This window comes from Lytechinus pictus, chromosome 3 (genome assembly GCF_037042905.1).
Source record: "Lytechinus pictus isolate F3 Inbred chromosome 3, Lp3.0, whole genome shotgun sequence".
Lineage (NCBI taxonomy): Eukaryota > Metazoa > Echinodermata > Echinoidea > Temnopleuroida > Toxopneustidae > Lytechinus > Lytechinus pictus.
The window spans coordinates 60,058,548-60,080,215 of NC_087247.1; the positions used below are offsets into that span (position 1 = coordinate 60,058,548).

Here is a 21,668-nt window from a genome sequence, read left to right on the forward strand (position 1 = left end):
TTTAAAGAATATTTTCGTTAAGTGTTAATAATCATATATGCTTGTAATGCAACACGCGGTCGTCACATAAACAATAATAGGAAGATGTCTTTATATTCATAGTACTGATAATATATTTTCGCTTTCATACTTTGTCAAGGTGTGAATATAGTAAAAGCAAAATAATACAAGTCAATTTTAAAAAGGAAGAGACAGTTTTGAAATTATCACTTTAACGTTATAACCAGACTTGCAGAATACACAGTTAAAAATACCGTATATTTCACTGAGAAATTATACAGTGAAACTAGTCCCCCCCCCCCCCCAATTTTATGGTGAAATAACATGGAATTTACGAAAGACCCAATTTATCGGTCAAATACTGTGATAGCCCACGTACTGTAAACAGTAAAATTTGCAGTGGAAACTCGCGCAGCAATTAGCGAGGGATTTATCGTTAAAAATTACGGTAAATTCGAAATGAACAACTATATTCGATATTTAAACATTTGTGACCAGGGAGGATCCAATATTTTCCAATGGGGGGGGGGTGGGGGCACATTTTCCCTAGGAAATATTTGACAAGTAAAACAAAAGAAAAGGTTTTTAACCAAAACTTAAGGACATTTCGTCGACGAAAAGGTTTGACAAGCAAAAAAAAAAGTCTTTCCACTTTCAAGGGGGGGGCACACTTCTGTTTTAACGGCATTTTTACATTACACATTTTAATTGTGCCCCTCAAGGGGGCGGCTTTGTCCCCCTGGATCCGCCAGTGTTTGTGACTGAAAATTGTAAGGTGGTTTTACTCTCCACAACAGCTTCACTAGTGACACTATCAAATCACTGTTATCTTGATTATAACATATTCCATGATTACCTTTTCTCATGGTTCTTTATCAAGTATGACAATCTACATAACTCTATGCCACAAATGAAAAAAACACCAACAAACTAAATGTAGGGTCGATCAGATTAACTAGCAAATATTAATGAGTCAACCTTGATTCTATCGTGCATATCATTAGTAACTTAGCAAATAATGAAGTGAAGATATAATTTTGTAATAATAGAGAATAGTTTTATTATGTGCATAATTGTGGGCAAAGGAATTAAAGTCCCCGACAATGTTGTTCAACTCGGTTACAGAGAATCGCCTCATGCGATAAAGTCACACTTTTTCCAAGATTTGAAAAACTTATTCATGGTGACATATTGATTACTGTAGACCACTGATCTTGGTCTACTTTATTAAAGTATCTCATATGGATATTTGATATTTATTGCACGTACAAGCGTTCAAAGGAAAACACTGCTTAAACACTGTAAAATGCTTTGAATCTTCTTATACATTGCAATAAAAATAATTCATGAAATAATAAAAAACCGTGTGTATACTTTTTCTATTCCTTTCGTTGATATCTAGTCATATTGATGCAATCATTGCATTGTGGTTTGATATATTCCATTCACAATACATTATACATATAACAAATATTTGAGATAAAATAAAGCACATATGTATTGATATTCTCACAGCACTGAGTTGAAACGTTAACAATGTGAACTTTCATGGTGTTCTTGTTTCCTCACTAAATTTAATCTATTTATTAGTGAATATAAAATCAATGTCAATTAATTATTTGGTTAAAGGAAGATGAAAAACTTGCATTTCATAAACCTACACACTTAAAATGTTGGGCAACATACTGTCCACTGTGTTGGGTAATATATGTTGGTTGGGCAATTATCAAATTGAGCAAATTTATTACCCAATTATTAGTTTTTATTACCCAATTTGGACAGATTTTAACCAGTAGTTGTGTGGACAGTATGTTGCCCAGGGTTGGGTAATAGTTGGGCAAATTTTGCCCAACTATTTTAACAGTGTAGATCAAAATTGTTGTCGGCCTTAAAACCCGTGATAAATTATTAGAATACCACCCAACACAATATACCTGAAATAAATTTTGTACAGAGAAACAAAATGTCCATTAATGTTACGAGGTCTCGACAAGTAGTCATGCAAAAATAATGTAATGCATTATATGGAAAGAATAATGTGAACGGTTCAGGTCTGTTATAATCATTAGATGCTACTCGATCACCTACAATTTTAATTGGGGTTACCCCTAGTTAAAATGACGTAACACTTATAAATTCTAGGTTCTATATACATTCGTGATTACGCGTGGGCAGAATATATCCCATCAATATAAATCAAATGACTTTTCTGGACCTATATCAATATTTGAAAAAGCTTTATTTAAACTAAACCGGAACAACACTTGACAACTTTTAAAAACAGGTTTAAAGTAGTCTAATTGATTTAAACGTCATCTAATCAGGTATCCGAAATAATACGCATTGTAATGGACATGACATTGTATTGTGAGATGAGGTAATGGATAATGCAAGTATTCCCATTAAATATCATATGAAGATCATATAACACCGATGCATAAGACGAGATACTTGTTATTGATATTGATTCATATATGTTATGCATGTTACATCCCATGGTCAACGTACGTGCTTTGAATATTGCTCTCACCAACTCAAATACACTGAACTGAATACAAAGATGATAAAAAAGCGGTCTCATCATAGTATGTGAACAACATTCTTCAATGACAAAGGAAAGGCAACCATATCAAGAAATCAAAACAAGTAAACACTGCGGATATTTTGTTGAATTTCGGCTTCTCTTTTAATGGGTGGGGTTCATTGTTTGAGTATTTACCGTTACACTTTGCACACCACCAGTATACAAATTTATTGGAGATGGAGTAAAGGATGCGGAATTGCGGCAGTGTCAACACATTGTAGACCTACAATTTAGTGGCAAGATGTGCCAAGTGCTTTATAATTGACATCCTGTTATCGCTATTCGTCCCCTACCTTTTTACATTTCTTCTTTTCTTCCTCTTAGATCATGAACTTTCTTCGTCTTCATCATCTCCTCTTCGTTCTTCTTCTAATTCTTCCCCCTCCTTCTACCTCTTCTTTTTCCCCTTCTTCATCTTCATCAAAATTTAAGAAAATAAAAGGAATAAAAATTTATATAGTTCATACCCTATCTATATATTTTCTATCAATATTAACTTCCTTTTGTCCTGAACGTTTTAAACATTTCTTGCAATGTGTAGGCGCACTGAGAGAAAACAATATCATGGTGATAAGAGACCAGTGAAGACCGGACGTAGCTCCCGTTAACAAGGTTAATCTGGCGGTCTCCTGCATTCCTTTAAATCACCATTCTGTTTAATGAATATCACAATTTGTTGATCTCTATTTTCATTTCTTATATAACTACTATTGCATTATTGATTTGTTATGTATTACATTAGTATATATCATCTTATAAACTCATTTCCGATGTGAATGCATAAATGAATAAATTCAATCAATAAAACCTGAAAAAACAAAACAAATAACATTGATGATTTGAGAGAGGAATAATTTAGGGTTTTTGACGGGAGGGGGGGGGGGCGACCTAGATATGAGGGGGTATTAAAGAGTTAAATGACCCATGCCTTTTGTTTTATTAGCTTAGTTCTTTCCCCTTTCTTCGGTTTCTCCATTTTCCGTTTCCCCTCTTAAGCCCCCATCACACTTATTCGGAATCAGCAGGAATCAAGCAGAAGCTGGAAAGAAAAAAATATTCAAAAAATCTAGAAATTTTCGGGAGGAACTTATGAATTCACCAAACTGGAGTTGAAATTCAGTAAATTGACCAGGTGTATCATCATACACTTGTCAAAATGAACCGCAATTGAGTCAGATTGATAATTCGTGCTACGTTCTTGGACATTCTAGGGGCATTCTAAATATCCTGACTGCATTCGAAATATTTTTGTCATTTCTTTTGGCCGTCCCGAAGGTTTTGGTCATGTTCAAAACATTCGAGGGATATTTTCGAACGGTGTTCGAAGTAGATTTAAATGACCAACTGGTGGTCAAACAATAGTCCTTTCATTCAGGCCAATTCTGCTTGATTCGGAATAAGTGTGATGGGGGCTTTATGGGTTGAAAATTTTGTTATAAATGTTCACATAAAGCTGTGTGCATTTGCCATGCCGATCATGCCTATGCAGTGAGGATAAAATCTACAGAGGCATGCCTTTTGTTTCATGAAAAGAACACAAAATAAATATTTGCACGGAATCTTTGTAGATTATGTCGTACACTCACAATGGGACTTGGTTCAACATACTATACATCGTATTCTTAGCTACCCACATGTTAGCAATGAAGCTATACTAATGAATACCACGTTACCGTACAGATTTCATAACAAAACAACAAGCATATCATCATCTGTGGGTGAATGCTGACTGATAAACCAAACAATTTATTGTCTGATACACTTCAAACTCGTCGACACGCCTTATAAAAAAGGCTTTAAAATCATTAAGCATTGAAAAAAGGAAAAAGAAAGTTACGTCACTTGTTCATCAATTGTGTATGTCGGTTGTTCTTCATGATATCCTAATTTGAACATATGAGGAGTCTCCTTTTAATCTTATACTCAGATTTTTAAATGTTGAGATACAAACTCACAATTCATTTCCAACTGGACCTCCGTGCACTTTTTTTAACAGGTTGTGCTGTACATACAATAGTGTCAAGTCATGGATTTCTCTGTTCTGGCAAAAATATGTAGAGACTTTTTGGTGAATAAGTGATAAATATAGAGTATTTCGTCAATGGTGGCGCCATTAATGTCAGGGAAACGGAGTTCAGGGCTGTGAAAAAAAAGGAGAACTACCGTGGCGCCTCGTGGCGTTATTCTTTCATGTTTCTTTCCTGCATTCAATACACTTAGTTTCAATCATATTTTTTTTTGTTTCAAATCAATCAAATAATTTTTATATAACTGGAGGAGCAACCATCGTTTATATTGAGAATTGAATGAAGATTGAAGCACCTCATAACCACTTTACCTAGAACCCCGGACAGGATATTAATCATTTATATTTTGTCATAGAACACTTCATCCACCTCTTCCTCTCTCAATCATTATCGACGTGCATGCACATATAATGCAAATTTTAACAATTCATTAATATATTTTAAACCAAGTTTTAATCTTAAAAATGTTTGATATTTCATATATTCCTTTCCCATATACTCAGTGAGGGGCAGAAACAGTCTATCACTAGTAAACCCTTTCAAATCACAAGATAGTAATAACTGATAACGTACAAGATAAATCACCTTGTCTTAATGACCACTATTATGAAGACAATTAGTCATGAACATGGAAGCTCCTATCCAAAATGTTTGCTATTTATACAAAAGAAAGGGGTCACTATTCATAAAGTTATAAGGACTAGTGTAGTAGGTTTCACGGTACACCATGTATCTTTCTTGGGCATATGTTGGTCCTGAAAAGGACCACCCAATCTCGACGTTTCGACAAGTGTGTTCTTGTCGTCCTCAGGACAAGAACACACTTGTCGAAACGTCGAGATTGGGTGGTCCTTTTCAGGACCAACATATGCCCAAGAAAGATACATGGTGTACCGTGAAACCTACTACACTATTCTTCTTCGCCATGGAAACCTTCAGAAATTATGTTATAAGGACTATTGTTAATAAAGTATTTAATTCAGACAAGTGTCCCTACCACGATGGTCACTAATCATGAAATCAGGGTTGTAAATCATATAATATTCACAAGGGTTAATTATGACAACCTGCAAGTTTTTCTTTCAGGTGTTTGTAAAAATTGGATCAAGATTATCAAATTCTCAGCAACCAAAACCTGAAAGGAAACCACTGATAACAAAAAATCTCTTAAACAATGCAAATATTTGAAAAAAGTACATTTTTATTCCGATCAATCACTGTCTTTTACAAAGTATTTTGAAAAATGTGATGAACTTGACACAACTCAAATGTCATTTTTATAAAGTAAAATAAATTTTCATGATTGACAAGTTGGGGTTAAGCTAGATTTTCTTGGTACATGTATACTCAATACATTAGTTTAAATTTGTTGACAAAGGCCACATTGGAATTAATAGGGTGACGAGGAAGGGTTTTTACTCAACTGTATCCAACCATTTTTATTCTGTTGTATATTTACTCAAGCTGGATTTTTTTTAATAACACAATCAATGCACTAAACTTCAAAATTTTATAAATGCATCATCTTTATCAATCTGGAATGTAAGTGCTGTATTGACAACTCGACTATAACCTCTATCCGACTATAAACTCTATGCATCACGTCTCTAAACATACTCATTCGCTCTATAGGGCAATTCCACACTAGAACTTTAAAAATATCATAAATTTCATCATGCTTTCAATAAGTCATAAGGAGTGTAATATTTTACTATGATACCTAAATTTTATGAAAATTATGAGTTTTAACCAAAAATGAAGTCAGATATAGTTTCTTTGGGGGGAAACAATGGAATTTTCAATAATTTTGCTGATTAAATAGTCAAGTACAAACACTGCCTGAAACCATTATTGGAAAAGCACGAGAAGATTGAAAATATTGCAGGTCAATGGAATAATGTATCATTGGTGGTTCCAAATAATATCTATATTTTCATGATTCATAATAGGGGCATCCCTGATTTTTCCGAACCTATTTTGGCAATGTCCCATACGACACATGAAAATGCAAAAGTTTTTCCTACAATTTTATTTTTGATGATGCAATCTAACAATATTAGTTTCTCTATCTTTGACATATGGGTGATCCATTTATCCTATAAGGATCTAATTACTGCCCTTCATTTTTCAATAATTGTCCTATTAAAAGTTGTCCCGTACGACACACAATATATACTGCATTTCATTGCAGGATTTGGATTCAGAAACTATAAACAGTAGGCCTATTTTGATTTAAGCAATTGATTTGACCTTAAGTGAACTGAATATGTACTTTTTTTTTTATCTCCATAGAACATGAAATAGGTGATTCTAACCATTTTAATTGACTTCATGTAGGCATATTCTTTTGTGAATCCTTCGGCTAAACTGGTGATTTTCACTGGTCAGAGCTGGTTAATTTCTTTGTCATTTAGCATGAAAAGAAAACCTTTATAATTGATTCACCCTAGCATGGAAGATGACTTCCTATTGCATGCTATTGTGAAATTATTATAAGATGTAAAAAAATAATTTTTACATATCAGTCATCTATTTGGACCTCCCTTGATGATCACTAATTTATTTTATATACAGTATTGAAACTCCTCAATTTTCTCAAGTTGTAAAAAAAATCTGGAAAATAAGACAAACGATATGGTTTCATGAAATGCAGAAGTTTGAAATAGTAGAATTGGATTTCTTAAAAAAAATATTTTGTGGAATTACAAGTGACAGTTGTGACATATATCATGTATATATACATTTTATATGAAAAATCATAACATTTTAGCCCCATAATTTACATAAACACAGTTTCATTCATTCATTGTTTAAATAGCATATTGGAAGTCATCACTTAATTCACTAAAATATAACTACATAGAAAACCTCAAGTTTTTTAGCTCTTAATAATGCTGTGAACCATTGTACATTTCCCATCATGAAAAAATGATGATATATTGCTCCCGATTATATATAACATATAGATTGAGGTTACTTAATTATATTGTCCTGAATGACTACTTAAGGCTTTTCATTAAATAGAAGAATTTTGGGGCAATGCTCCCCTTCTGATTGATAAAAAGTTCATTGCTTTATACAGCTGTCCAGTACAACACGCAAGTGCCTGTTCAACACACAAGTGTCCCGTACGACATTATTTTGTTTATGATATATTAACAGAAATATTCAGTCAATAGCGGTTTCTAACATAATGAATGTCTTTAGTTTGATACGATTATCATTATCATCAGCCAAATAAAGTGATTGAAGAAGTCAAAGAGACATAAGAAAGTTTGGCTTCAATTTAGAGATGTCCCATACAACACATTTTGAGTGTCCCGTACGCCACAATGTTCTCGAAAATTTTGAATTTGCTTTATTTATTCATGAATGTTTATATTGCTTTCTTTCATACATGTGTTTGTTCTTGGGTTATTGAATATCAATTTGAGTTCAGTTTTTAAGAAAATTATCTGTCCAACTCACGGACCTTAGAGTAAAAACTTGAGGTTTCTAAACAAGCCACTTTTTCTGGCTTATTATAATCACTCGGGTCGCGTTCGCGTTCGAAATCACTCGGGTCGCGTTCGTAATCACTCGGGTTTTGAATTTTTGGCGATTTTTTTTTATTTCGATGCGATTCGATGTCTTCAATGGGACAAACACGCTGGGAAAATGAAATGAAATTGAAATTCTAGTTTCGTGTTAAGCCGGCAAGTGTCTTAAATAAAATGCACTCGCCTACTGCTTAACATAACAAACAAACAAATCAGCCATGTGGCTCAACTATCCTAGAATACATCCAGACTTCTACTGTTTTTATACGAGGACTCCGAGTCGGAACTTGCCATATCTGCCACATCGATATTACATCGTCATTCCCATGTGCGGACATGCATGCCTGCATGCAATGGCCCCAAGGCGGGACCCGGCCACGGTCGGACACGGCGTGCATCGGTAGCATGGAGCAAGGTAACGTGATCTACGCCGATATTTTATATCCGATTTTCCCTTCAAGGGGCATGATCGAAGATTGGCAGGTGATCGCCGATTGTGGTAAAATCGGGAGCCGATTTTAAAATCGGTTAATTAGAACAGGTACAATTACGATTTTAAAATTAATTTAAAATCGATTTCCAAAATCAATTTTAAGATCGATCTAAGATCAATTTTAGATCAGTTTTAGTATTAGTTTTTAAAAGCCCAATCACATTTTTACTGATGCTGACGAAAAGTTAGTTTGGTTGTCAGAGCATTATTTGTCCTGCGTCTAAATAACTATGTCCGATCGAGGGACCGTTTTAATTTCGGAAAGGTAGGAGAGACAGAGAGAGAGAAAGACTGATCCCCGTTCAGCTCAACGTATACGTTTGGCACGCGAGCACAAAGAAGATCAATTAAGCACATCACCTAATGCAATGTTTCGAGAATTTAGGTAGGGAAATTTTTAAGTCTCCAGTTACTTAAAACATGATATGGCCATTTTATCTATAAAATAAGACAAATTTTATGAGAAATGGACAGTAATTAAGAGCAGAATTTTAAAACGCCTATCGGAAAGATCGTCCTCAAAGCTCATTACGTATTAGACAGCTGGCAGCCGTCTGTTTCGAGTTTTTTAACATTTTTATTTCTCCTCGTACACAGACGGCTCGCTATGGTGCAACCATCATTAGGGGGTTAACAATGCAAAATCCCCCAGACGGCGCTCATCAATTTTTGTCTTTAATTATTTCATAAAAATATATGAAAAGAACTGTATCAAATAAAGATTATTATTCCGTTTTGTCCTAAAATGCACCCAAAAAAGGAAAAATAAACTTAAAAGGGGAAACAACAGTAACTAATTGCTTCGGCTGTCGCGCAACTTCACTTCCCCGTTTTATTGGAACTTAATGCATAAACATATGGCCATTGAGTCCCTGTACAGATCGAGCTAGAACTTCCGTCTCTGTATTGGTGAGTGGAGCTAACGGAGTTCAGCGGAACAACGAACATTGCAGAGACCGAAGCTCTTGGTCTAATTACGTATATATGCATTAAACCACGGATGGCTGGCTATGCATACCGCTGAATTAAATACTTTTGGACGAGCTGCGGACTGACTGGCACTGTAACGTGGGATCTAACTCGGCTCGACTCACGTTACCTTGCTCCATGCTACCGATGCACGCCGTGTCCAACCGTGGCCGGGTTCCGCCTTGGGGCCATTGCATGCAGGCATGCATGTCCGCACATGGGAATGACGATGCAGGGGCCGCGGAAGCGGGGGGGCTGAGGGGGCTTTAGCCCCCCCCCCCACTTTTTTCCAAAACCGTGTACAAAAACGTAAAAATTACCATATGATTGTGATTTTTTGCATGGTCAGCCCCCCCCCCCCACTTATGGCTCAGCCCCCCAACTTTGAAAACCGTTCCGCGGCCCCTGCGATGTCATATCGATGTGGCAGATATGGCAAGTTCCGACTCGGAGTCCTCGTATAAAAATAGTAGAAGTGTATTCTAGGATAGTTGAGCCACATGGCTGATTTGCTTGTTTGTTATGTTAAGCAGTAGGCGGGTGCATTTTATTTGAGGCACTTGTCAGCTTAACACGAAACTAGAATTTCAATTTTATTTCATTTTCCCAGCGTGTTTGTCCCATTGAAGACATCAAATCGCATCGAAATAAAAAAAAATCGCCAAAAATCCAAAACCCGAGTGATTACGAACGCGACCCGAGTGATTTCGAACGCGAACGCGACCCGAGTGATTATAATAAGCCCTTTTTCTGCGTCCCGTACGACACATTACTATTTTAAATCCGTATTATACAGGATGTGAATTCAAGTCATGCTAAGTCTTGGTTTTCCTAACACTCTGGTAGTGCTTGATGATCACCTTTAGTTATACTGGAATATTTTTTGTTTTTCATGTCGAAAATCTGTCAAATGTTCTCTAAATGTCCCGTACGACACGTATGGAATCACCCTATACAATAATACATTATTCAACCTACATTAAATGTACTGAATAGGGTTACAAAGATGGTAAAAAGATCATTAAAACCATTTATTAACGAGAATGATAAATTTTATTCTGTTAGGATTCCTACGAAATTAAGAATCTATTACCCCACTTTCCATAACTTCAATTGTAATATTGCATTGTAAATGAAACTCTCTCAAAGTGGTTGAGAAATGTTCGTTAAACTGCATCAAAGAATTATCTATGCTTTAAGATATTGGAAACACCATAATGATCAGAATTAATTCTATCTTGCAAAGTAGTATCTGCACTATCATATAAATAAAATGAAAGTTTATTATCACAGTTTGAATGTGAGGGCATCTCAAGAGCTGCCCTTTGCAGTGGCCTTTTTATAATAACTTTCTTCTTTATGAATATTAAAAAAAAAAGAGTTTGAAAGCTGACAAAAATCGTGTTTACCTTTTCAACAACTTGAGTTTTCCTTCATTGGTGTCTCTATCTATGGCATGCATTTGATATTAATTTGTGACAGAATTATTCATCCATTATTCAGGCAGCATAAGAATGTAGGGTAGTGACTGTTTCTAAGTAAGAATTAGTTTTATTTGCTCTGAATGACACAAAGCAAACATTTTAGTTAGCTCACATAGAAACATGCTGGTTCGGGTGTCTGTGATCTCTGAGGAAATTTAGAGACAAACTCACTTTGTCTCTATTTGATGAATTATTTGATGAATCCCCGATTGTCACTTATCCACTGTATTCATTTTCTACCAATGCTGACCTAGGATAAGCAACAGATGAGGGTATGATCAAGTCATAGCAACTGAACCTGATAAGAACTCAGGATTCAGAGGTAGACAGCAAAGGCCAACAGCAAAGGCCAAAGTCAACCGTATAAGCAACACCTTGCAGATATTGTTGGATGGCAACAGAGATGTTGACGAGGTAAACTAGTGATTTAATAATTCACAAGTTGCCTATCAGGACTTGGAGGATAAAACATGAGGCTTATTCTGAAACAGTAATTGATAATAAGCAATTTGAGATGGAAGATGTCTGTTTGGAGGAATGGGTATTTAGACATCCAGATGAAAGTGAAGGATTTCATGAAATCTAAGGCTGAAGCATCTCAACTGGAGCCCAAGCAAAATGCTGTGGATGATACTAAAAGCTCCACATCTCATAAAGTCAGTGATTTGTTATCTTCCAACCCTACAGCTGGTGCTAACGCATGCCAGATTAAGTGAAAAGACCAAGACTTCCATGTTTCACCAGAAATGTTAGAGACTACTTTACATTCAGATCTGATTTCCACCACCTGAATAATACCATATACAGTAAACAGAAAGCTATCAAAATACTGCGCACTTGTCTCCAAGGGAAATTATTAGATCTGAATAGAGGTATTAGCAATTATCATGATACAGCATAGGCTTACTTCAATTCGATTTTTGGTGATCCTAGATTTGTGACAGATGCGATTGTGAACAACCTAGGGAAATTTTGCCCTCTGAAAGAAAAAGATTCTGTGATCTAGTGCATCTGGTAAGAAAAAGTTACATGATAAAGGAAGTGAACAGGACATCAGGTGTAGACAACAGTCATATAGTAGTCAGAAGAAAAGCGTGCCCGTTAGAATTGTGTCCAAATCCTCAGCAAAATGTCCAGGGCTGTCACTGAAAGACTACAGGTTGAATTGACCTGATATGCTTTAACAGTCTGTTAGGGGAGCTTTTGAGATTTAGAGAGCATGAAGTAGCCCTGTGTGCAGATATCTCAAAGATGTACTATCGAGTGATGAAAATGACCAACACGTTCACTGATTCCTTTGGAGAAATATGAAGCAAGAACAGAAACCAGATGTATAAGCAATGAAAGTAGTCACTTTTGGTAACAACCAAGCCACAGCTTTGGCACAGATGGCTCCGAGGAAACCACTGAGGAAAGGGAGGAGTACCCAATAGCAGCATGTGCATTGAAATAAAACACATGTATGGAGGATATTTGTGTCTCAGTAGCCACAGTGACTGAAGTGGAGGAGCTAAGTCAAGACATTGACAAGGTACTAGCAGATGGAGGGTTCAAGGTGAAGGGATGGATGTCAAACAAAAGTTTTTTCCAGAGGACTAGATGAGATGGATGCAAGCCCAAGCTGTTAGATATAATCAGTGATGAGAAGGTGCTTGGAGTGATCGAAGAGATACTGACATTTTTCATACAAGTCAAGGTGAATGAGGGAGGAGTTCAGTCAACAAAAATGACTAAAAGAGATATCCTGAGTGAAATAGCTTGTATATTTCACCCCATTGGATTGACTGCAAAAGAATTCCAAGAGTTTCAAGATGTTTGTCACCACCAGAGTTGGTGAAATTCAAAGCTCAATGGATCCCAGTCAATGTCAACATATACCAGGTGATGTCAATAATGCAGATGATCTAACTAGAGGGTTAAAGGCTGATCAGTTGAGAACGTAGCAGATGGCAACATGGACCTGACTTTCAGAGCAAGCCACAATTATGGTGGCCAGAAGAAGCCCAAGTAAATGAGATACTACCTGATGTGGAAAATGAAAGACAGAAGGCACATGCAGTCTTAATTGTGACCAATCCAGATGTCATGGACTGTTACAGATATTCCAAATGGAGAAAATTGGTAAGAGTGACATGTTTCAAGTTAAAATCCGTGTAAATCTCATCAAATTTTATAGTATAGTTCAGAATTGTATACTGAAGATGGAGAATTCATTCATACTAGTATTCATTTGCCCTTTTAAGGCTAGCAGCACTTTCATTTCTTTCAAATTGTATGAAAGATGACAAAAACTTAATCTAAATAAGTTGAAATTTCTATAACAAATCTGAGAAGTACAATAAATGCTGCACTTTATTCAACATCCATGTAATTTTTGACAAAATTTGCAAGCTTGCAGAGGTTCATATGCTTGTTTTCAAACTACCAGCACTTAAGTTTATGTAAGCGTGCTATTGAGAAAAGTTGTGGGGCCACTGCCCCCCCCCCCCCGGTTCCACTGCTGCTGATGATAAACATTATCATTATATAGATATGCATAATGTATTCAGTAACATTCTTTAGCATATTGCCACATAAAATGATGCATTTTGTTCAATATGGTGGATATAGATAATAAAAAAAATGGCATTAAAAAAAATACATTTCAGGCAGTTTTAGAAATCCCAAATTTTCCCTTTCCTAAAAAAATATCTAAGTACAATGTTTAAGGAACCTATTTAAAGTAAATTTATATAATATTAGAATAATTAAAAAAGCTTCTTTTTCTTTTTCTTTGTCTGCAACTTTGCTTTTTCTTCTGCCAGTCTCTTTTCCAATGCCTCTCTTCTTCTTAGTTCATTGTCCTGCAAAGGATGAACACATACAAAAATAAATGAAAGAAATATAATATCAATGCAGGGCATACTTTTATCAAGGAATAAATTGCATCTATTTGTGGAAAAGTGAAACACAAGTACATAGTAAAGTGTTTTGACAACTGAGCTGACTATACATAAAACATTAGGAACACCCCTGGCAGTCTTTCCTTCATAACATAATCCAATTTATTAGGACTGCTGACCTTGTGACATTGAAATGAGACACGTTCACTCCATCATTTACCAAATGAATTGCAATAACCCAAGGCCATGAAGGGGCAATGAAACTCCAATTGGCCTGAGACCCTGATAATACTTCTATATAATAGGAAAACAGATAAAATGATTAATCTTCCAAAATTAGAGAAAATAAATAATTTATTTGACAGTAAAACTCTTAAGCTCATTGACTATAACTAGGAAACATATTATGGATTTAATATCATTTATAATATCCAATAACCATCTCACACATGTTTCATTTAATTTGATTAAACACTTTAAAAATAGTGGAGAAAATATAGATTTATCAGTTAATTGATATCAACTGACCTAACAATATACTTGTGTAATTTGTGATACCTGATAACTATTGTATTCACGTTTAACTGAATAAGAAGTCACAAATTTAATATTACCTTAAAATCTCTAAATCTTAGCCCTTGTTTATATTGGTGGGTGATACTTTGATAATATAAAAAGTACCTGATATTGAACAAATATGTTTGATGTTTTTACAATCGTGTTTATAATCATAACTGCTCTCTCTATAATATTGATTATTTATTGACCACAGATGCTGCTCAGTATTGCTTTAAACCAATTTAGAACTTTGTAAGTTGACGCACAAATGCCGCTTTTCATGGACATGCACCAATGAAAGCCTTACTTTCATTTCCCTTATAAAAAAAATTGCAGCTCAAAGTGAACGTATAACATGATTTTCACACTCTGTGATATATTGTGTTTTTGGCGATATTTTGCTGATGACAATCGACTAACATGTAAATCAAATATCGACCAGCACCATTTGGTTAGGTATCAAAGTTGGAACCAGTTTACTAACCCCCAAATAACATTTAACCTTGGCCTAGTGACCTAGAATTACACTCATCCATTTGGTGATGACTGATCATCCTATGTCCAAGTTTTAGGAAATAGGTCCTTTTAGTTATGATGACATTAAAAAAAACTAATTGTTGAAAAAATTAATGTTGACCCCACCATTCAAAAAGTGATGCCTATGTCTCACTTCTGCTATGCAGACAAGACAAATATCAAATATGTCTCTTATAGTCTTATTTATGATAGTTACTGCTCATACTGCAGGAAGCCACACATAGCAACATGAACTCCAGTTACATATATATTCTCAGTTACTAAAAGACAGGTTACTTATAATATAGGCTTTGTTATGTTATTACAATGTGATGGGCTTCCATGAATTTTCAAATATAAGTTTTTCCATTCCAGTAAAATGCAGTGTACAACAGTTTGATAAAATTCCTCAAGTTCAATTAAAAAATACTTCAAATAAATAATTCAATAATTGGACTGACCTTTATCATGTCCCCTCAAACATTTCACTGCATCTGTCAATATATTTGCAATAATGTTTTGTAGTAACAGTAAGTATAATGATCTGATACCATTTCATATAGGAAATCTGAATCTAAGAATAATCACCTGTGCAGATTCTCCTGGAGATGGTTTTACAGGAGATTTAGAAGGAGATGATTTAACAGGTGACAAGGTATCAGAAGACACATCACCAACCAATGAACCTGGTAGACGTGAAACCCATGCAAGAGCAGCATCATGAGGGTCAGCATCATCATCAGGTATTTCATCGTCACTAACTTCCTCTGCATGACAGGGAGACAAGATAACATATTAGGCTTGGTTAGTTGCATTACAAAACATATGGTTTGTTTACATAGATTTGTGCAAATACAACATTCTGCTTGGTTTTGATGGCAAAATAATCAACCTTTTTGTACATTCAACCCCCATTTTTCTCAAGTTTTACTTCACTTCATAAACTGACCAAGTCAAGGTCAATTGAGAGCATTACAGACTGTCATAAGAACCAGAAATCAGAGACAGAAATTTCACGAAGGTCCCACATATTGGGGGTCAGGGGAGCATTTTATCTACATTTTCATCCGACAAGTCGTCAGATCTGACAACTTTCCTTGATAAGGATTGGCTGTAAGGCACTGTTACCATAGTAACTGTCATATAAAAAAGGTAGGCCTATTTGTTGGATAAATCATCTGACAAGTCCTTTCATAAAACGCCCCCCAGAAGTACATATTTTATGGAATTGCCCTGTAGCATAAAAAAGCTAAGTGACATATTGTGAAGAATTTCAATGGTTTACAAGGACAAAAGGGTTCTGTTGCATAAAATTTAGTATTATGGACTGGTAACTAACATAGCAGCAATGAATGCTCAACAGCCAAACAATATCAAGGAATTCAGTTAACATATGATGGCAATATATAAATGCAACAAGTCAGTAAAAGTCTAATATACATGAAAGTTTAACAGATTCATGTGAAGGCTGCAGAACTTCCAATAATGTTGTAGAAAGAAATTTACTATCTATACTCACTGTGTTTAAAATGACCTACCTGCATCTAAAGGTCGTTTCAACCATGCTCTAGTGATCATTACTTCTTTGTAGAGGTCTTGCCCTTGATCAATGAAAGCTCTCTCACCATTGTTTTCAATCTCTGTTCTAAATGCCTATATCAGGAGCAATATTAATACAGATATTTCATTAGTAGTTACAGTGTAGTACTTTACATCAAGGAAACTATGTCAATCTGTGTACTAAGTATTAAAATATTCTAACCAACACTTCACAAACTATTATGTATCAGTTGGAAGTCCAACTGCGAGCGACCGCTAGAACTATCAAATAATTCAAATCCGGGGATCAACTACCTAAACATGATGTATTAGCACTTCAGCCTTATGCACACTTTGTAAATGACTTGTCTTATATGGGACAATATAAAGATTGTACAAGCTTATTATTATTTCTTTTTTTTTTTGGGGGGGGGTGGACTAACTCTGTCAACTGCACGTACTTGGATCTTGTTGACAAAAACAGTGGAGAATAGAGGTACAACTAAACCGCTAGAATTAGACAACAAAAAGTTACAAACTCTACCAGGACCCCATTGGATAAAAGTTACTCTTATAGTAACTTTGCCATCCAATGGTAACTTTCATGGAATCCTTGATTCTGATTGGCTGATTAGCACTGTTACCATGGTAGTTACCATTGGATGGCAAAGTTACTGTTATAGTAACTTTTATTTGGTGGGGCCCAGAATTTAAAACTTATGGCCCAGCATATTGAATTAATAATCACATTGAAAAAAAAATGTGTAGCTCTATGGCTCATTAATATCTATGGCTATTTCAAAATCTATGGAATACAAGAAATGTGAGGTTTGTAAGTAAACAAAGACAAATACATTATTTTACTGAAAATGATATATAAAATTTGATGAAATTTAATATGGCATTCAACATAGTGCATTGTTCTTCATTAATCATACTGCCTGAAAGATAATGATTAATGATGATGGAAGATGTTTACACGTAAAGAATGCACATTTTTTTATTTAACACATCTTTAAAAGGACATTTTTAACAAAATAAAATATGATGGATAGGTTACTTTTAAACAATAAGCAGGATAAACATATGTCAGCATCTTAAGTCTTGTAAAAAGAAAAAAAAATACAAATTTGATCTTATTGCAAAATGGTAAACCAAAGACCAAGGCTTTCCTAAAGAATATATTTTCTAAAATAATCTTTTTTTATTCAGAACAAATCATTTTCTTTAATACTTAACTCTAATGCTCTGAATTCAATCCTCCTCCGTCACATGTAATTCATCATAGTGCACCACATTTTTGAAAACTTTAAGAATAGTAAGAATACAATCACTCACCTTTGATCCGATCATATCCTGATTAAATGATTTCCCTTCAAATACTGTAGTCAGTTTGTTCTCTGAAAATAAGGAAACCTAGTTTAAATCTCATTGTCATTAAAACCCCTTTTCTGGTGACATATAGACCTTAAGGCATTAACTAAATTTTATTTTTTTTAATAAATCACAAGGATAGATCTTAAAACTAAGCAAATTTTGTCTAGTTCATATTCCTGACAAACTTCTATGAAATATTTTCTTTGATCAATCATTGCTAAAACAAGCACAATAAACAATTCATATATTATAAAATACATTTTGTGAGGCTTAACAAGATAACTAACTACTCCCCCATTTTTATGTACTTATTAATCCAATAGGAAACAACAAGGCACTAAATGACACTTCAATTCATTGTTTTTTTCTTCTTTACATGGATGGAGGCCTTAGAGTTACTCTTGATTGATTTATATTCTATTTGATTTGTGTAACATTTTAGAATGGATAATTTAAGGAATGACATACACTGGGATACTTTCTCCCTTTCTTTACAATGACTAGCAAAATCAAATAGAGTTTGATGCCTGCAGGTGAAGTAGCACCACAAAAATGACAGAATTTGAACCATTCTTTATTCCTTGAAAGAAGCACTAGACTACATGTACGTTAAAGTGGTACCTTGTTAACACTTGATTATTGTCCTAAATAACTACATTCATGACTTTTTATTACTACATATCTAAAATCCATATTTACTTCTTGAGACCTTTGCTCCTGCCATTTTGTAGTCTTCAATCTCATCATCTTTTTTCTTTATGAGTCTGTGTAACTCTTTCTCTCTTCTCATCAGCTCTGAAACCAAGATGAGAAGTGGATTGGTGAGATGTGAAGCAGCCTAGACAACAAATAACATACACACAGAATTAAGTTCACATCCTGATATTCCATACTAAATGTTAATTAATTCAACATTGTGATTTCAGATACCATGTTTTCTTTAAAACAATACGTGAGAAGGTCTAATTGATTTCTTTTAATCCAAAATAATTAAAATAGCCAAAATGAAATTACAAGCGAAATTCATTCATAAACTTTTTGCAAATACATGAGCTGAGCGATAAATATATGTTAGGAATTACAAACACTTTGTAAATGATTTTTTCCCTCAAAAAATCCCCACCATTCACATGATAATAAATTACTATGTTCACTAACCCTTAATGACCTTTGACCTTGGTCATGTGACCTGAATCTCAAGCAGGATGTTCAATGATACTTGATTACTCTAATACCTAGGTTTCATGAACTAGATCTTCAACTTTCAAAATGATGATGGCAATTCAGCAAATACCTCCAACATGGCCAAAGTTCATCGACCCTAGATGACCTTTGACCTAAGTCATGTGACCTGAAACTTGCACAGAATGTTCGCGGATACTTGATTGCTCTTACATGTATATATGCAAGTTTCATTAACGAGATCTATAAACTCTCAAAGTTATGATGGCAATTCAACTAATTCCCCCAACATAATCTAGGTTCATTGACCCTAAATGACCTTTGACCTTGGTAATGTGACCTGAAACTCACAAACGATGTTAAGTGATACTTGATTATTCTTATGTCCAGGTTTCATGAACCAGATCCATAAACTTTCAAAGTTATGATGGTAATTCAACAGATACCCACAATTTGGCCAAAGTTCATTGACCCTTAATGACCTTTGACCTTGGTCATATGACCTGAAACTAAGGCAAGGTGTTCAGTAATACTTGATCACCCTTATATTTAAGTTTCATGAACTAGGTCCATATACTTTTTAAGTTATGATGATATTTCAAAAACTTAACCTTTAGTTAAGATTTTGATGCTGATTCCCCCAACATGGTCTAAGTTCATTGACCCTAAATGACCACTGACCTTGGTCATGTGACACCAGACTCTGGCAGGATGTTCAGTAATACTTGATAACCATAATGACCAAGTTTCATGAACTATGCCCATATGCTTTTTAAGTTATGATGACATTTCAAAACTTTAACCTTCGGTTAAGATTTGATGTTGACGACGCCGCCTTTGGAAAAGTGGCGCCTTTCGTCTTGCTCTGCTATGCATGCGAGACAAAAACCCAACATACCCTCAAAAACATGTCATGAAACATCAAGCAAGCTGGTGGTTACAGCCAGGCGTAATAGTAAGTGTGTTATTTTTTTTCTTACTTGTCACAACACCCTTCCCCCATTTAACAGCAAACAATAGTCTGATAGTTATCACATGATGAACTATATATTTTTAAAGAATCAGGTTTTATAAAGTTATAAAACTATTATTTCAAAATATGAAAATAATGAATAAATGAAAATGTCTATTAAGTGAACTCAGTGAGACAAAATACCATGAAGATTAATTGATATCATACCATTTCATCATTAGCTTTTGAGAGAGAAAGTGTCCATTTGAAAGGCACTCCTTGAGGTAACTTAGATGTCAAATGAATCTTCAAATGTTCTTTTCTTCTGTCCTTTTCCTTGTACTGCAAGGAATACTTTACAGATTGTTTAACTTCTTGAAGGAGATCACTTAGATGCTGCAATAGTTCACTGAGAGGAGCCTCTACACTTGGATTACATACCTGTTTAGATCAAAATAATAATGTTCTAAATATATTACTTTTTAAAATCATTTGTATACACATTAGACATAGAAATGGGGACCGAGGAGTATTAATTGAATACAGCAATCATTATGGTCAACAGAGTTAAACTTGGGCAATTCAAGATGTGCGTAGATAGGTGTATATTTAAGCTACAGTATGTTATCCTTTTAGCACAAGGGTAGCAGTAAATTATGATGGACTATATCAACAATAAATCCTTCATGAGAGAAGTACATCAGGATCTTGCTGCACAACAGGCATAGTTTGAATGCTTTACAAGATAATCATAAACTTAAAATTCAGTCCTATGATCAAGGCTCAAGTGCTTGGCTTATGTGGCCAAGAACGACTGCATGATCCATTATCTTCACATGATCCAACAGATTCCATGCTATTTTGATGAGGTACATATTAAAAAAACAAATGCAGTACATTAATAGGAAAATAATCCATTCATCTCTTACCTTTTGAACTTGCACTTTTATGTTAAAGCTTTAGGGTCATATCATTAGACACATCCATTGCACAACCTTACAGTACATATTACTTCTAAGTCATCATGATGTAAAAAGTTAGATCATCATCTACATGTACAAATACTTTTATTTTGAATGCTGTTTAAAATAAAAAAATAAAAAAATAAATTACAAAAATACCTTTGCAGTGTTGAGGACAACCTCTTTATTGCCTTGTTCTATCCAAATGGTTGTATAGTCATACACCAGAACAGTGAATGATGTCTTGGTAAACAGGCTTTTAACAAGAAGGCGATTTCCCTCAATGGTAAATGGTAGCCATGGAGCTACAGAGAAATCAGGGGTCCTTCCGCGACGCCATTCTAAAATATTATCTGACATCTTGTATAAGGGACTATGCTCAGTTCTAGATCCTCTTTGTAACTGAAATGAAAATAGACCAATAGATGATTTCATTACATGCATATATGATTTAACTTATCAAGTACAGGTACAAACAACATGATGTACTGATAAATTATAGACTTCCATTATCTACAAATACTTGTAATGCAAAGGTTATCAACCTAATAATTTTGTATGTAGGATTATTTGCATGTCAGGAATCAAAGTAGTTTGCTAAATT

At 34.7% G+C, this 21,668-nt stretch overlaps 1 protein-coding gene across 1 annotated transcript; it reads right to left on the reverse strand.

The window, feature by feature from the left end:
- Positions 1-10,503: 10,503 nt before the first annotated feature.
- On the reverse strand, positions 10,504-21,461 carry LOC129256877 (non-homologous end-joining factor 1-like). Its single transcript, XM_054895079.2, has 7 exons — positions 21,224-21,461; positions 20,331-20,543; positions 18,668-18,806; positions 17,930-17,991; positions 16,591-16,705; positions 15,641-15,819; positions 10,504-13,939 (listed from the first exon to the last, which is right to left on the reverse strand). Exons 1-7 carry the CDS (start codon positions 21,422-21,424, stop codon positions 13,844-13,846), a joined length of 1,005 nt encoding a protein of 334 aa, XP_054751054.2. The 5' UTR covers positions 21,425-21,461; the 3' UTR covers positions 10,504-13,843.
- Positions 21,462-21,668: the final 207 nt, after the last annotated feature.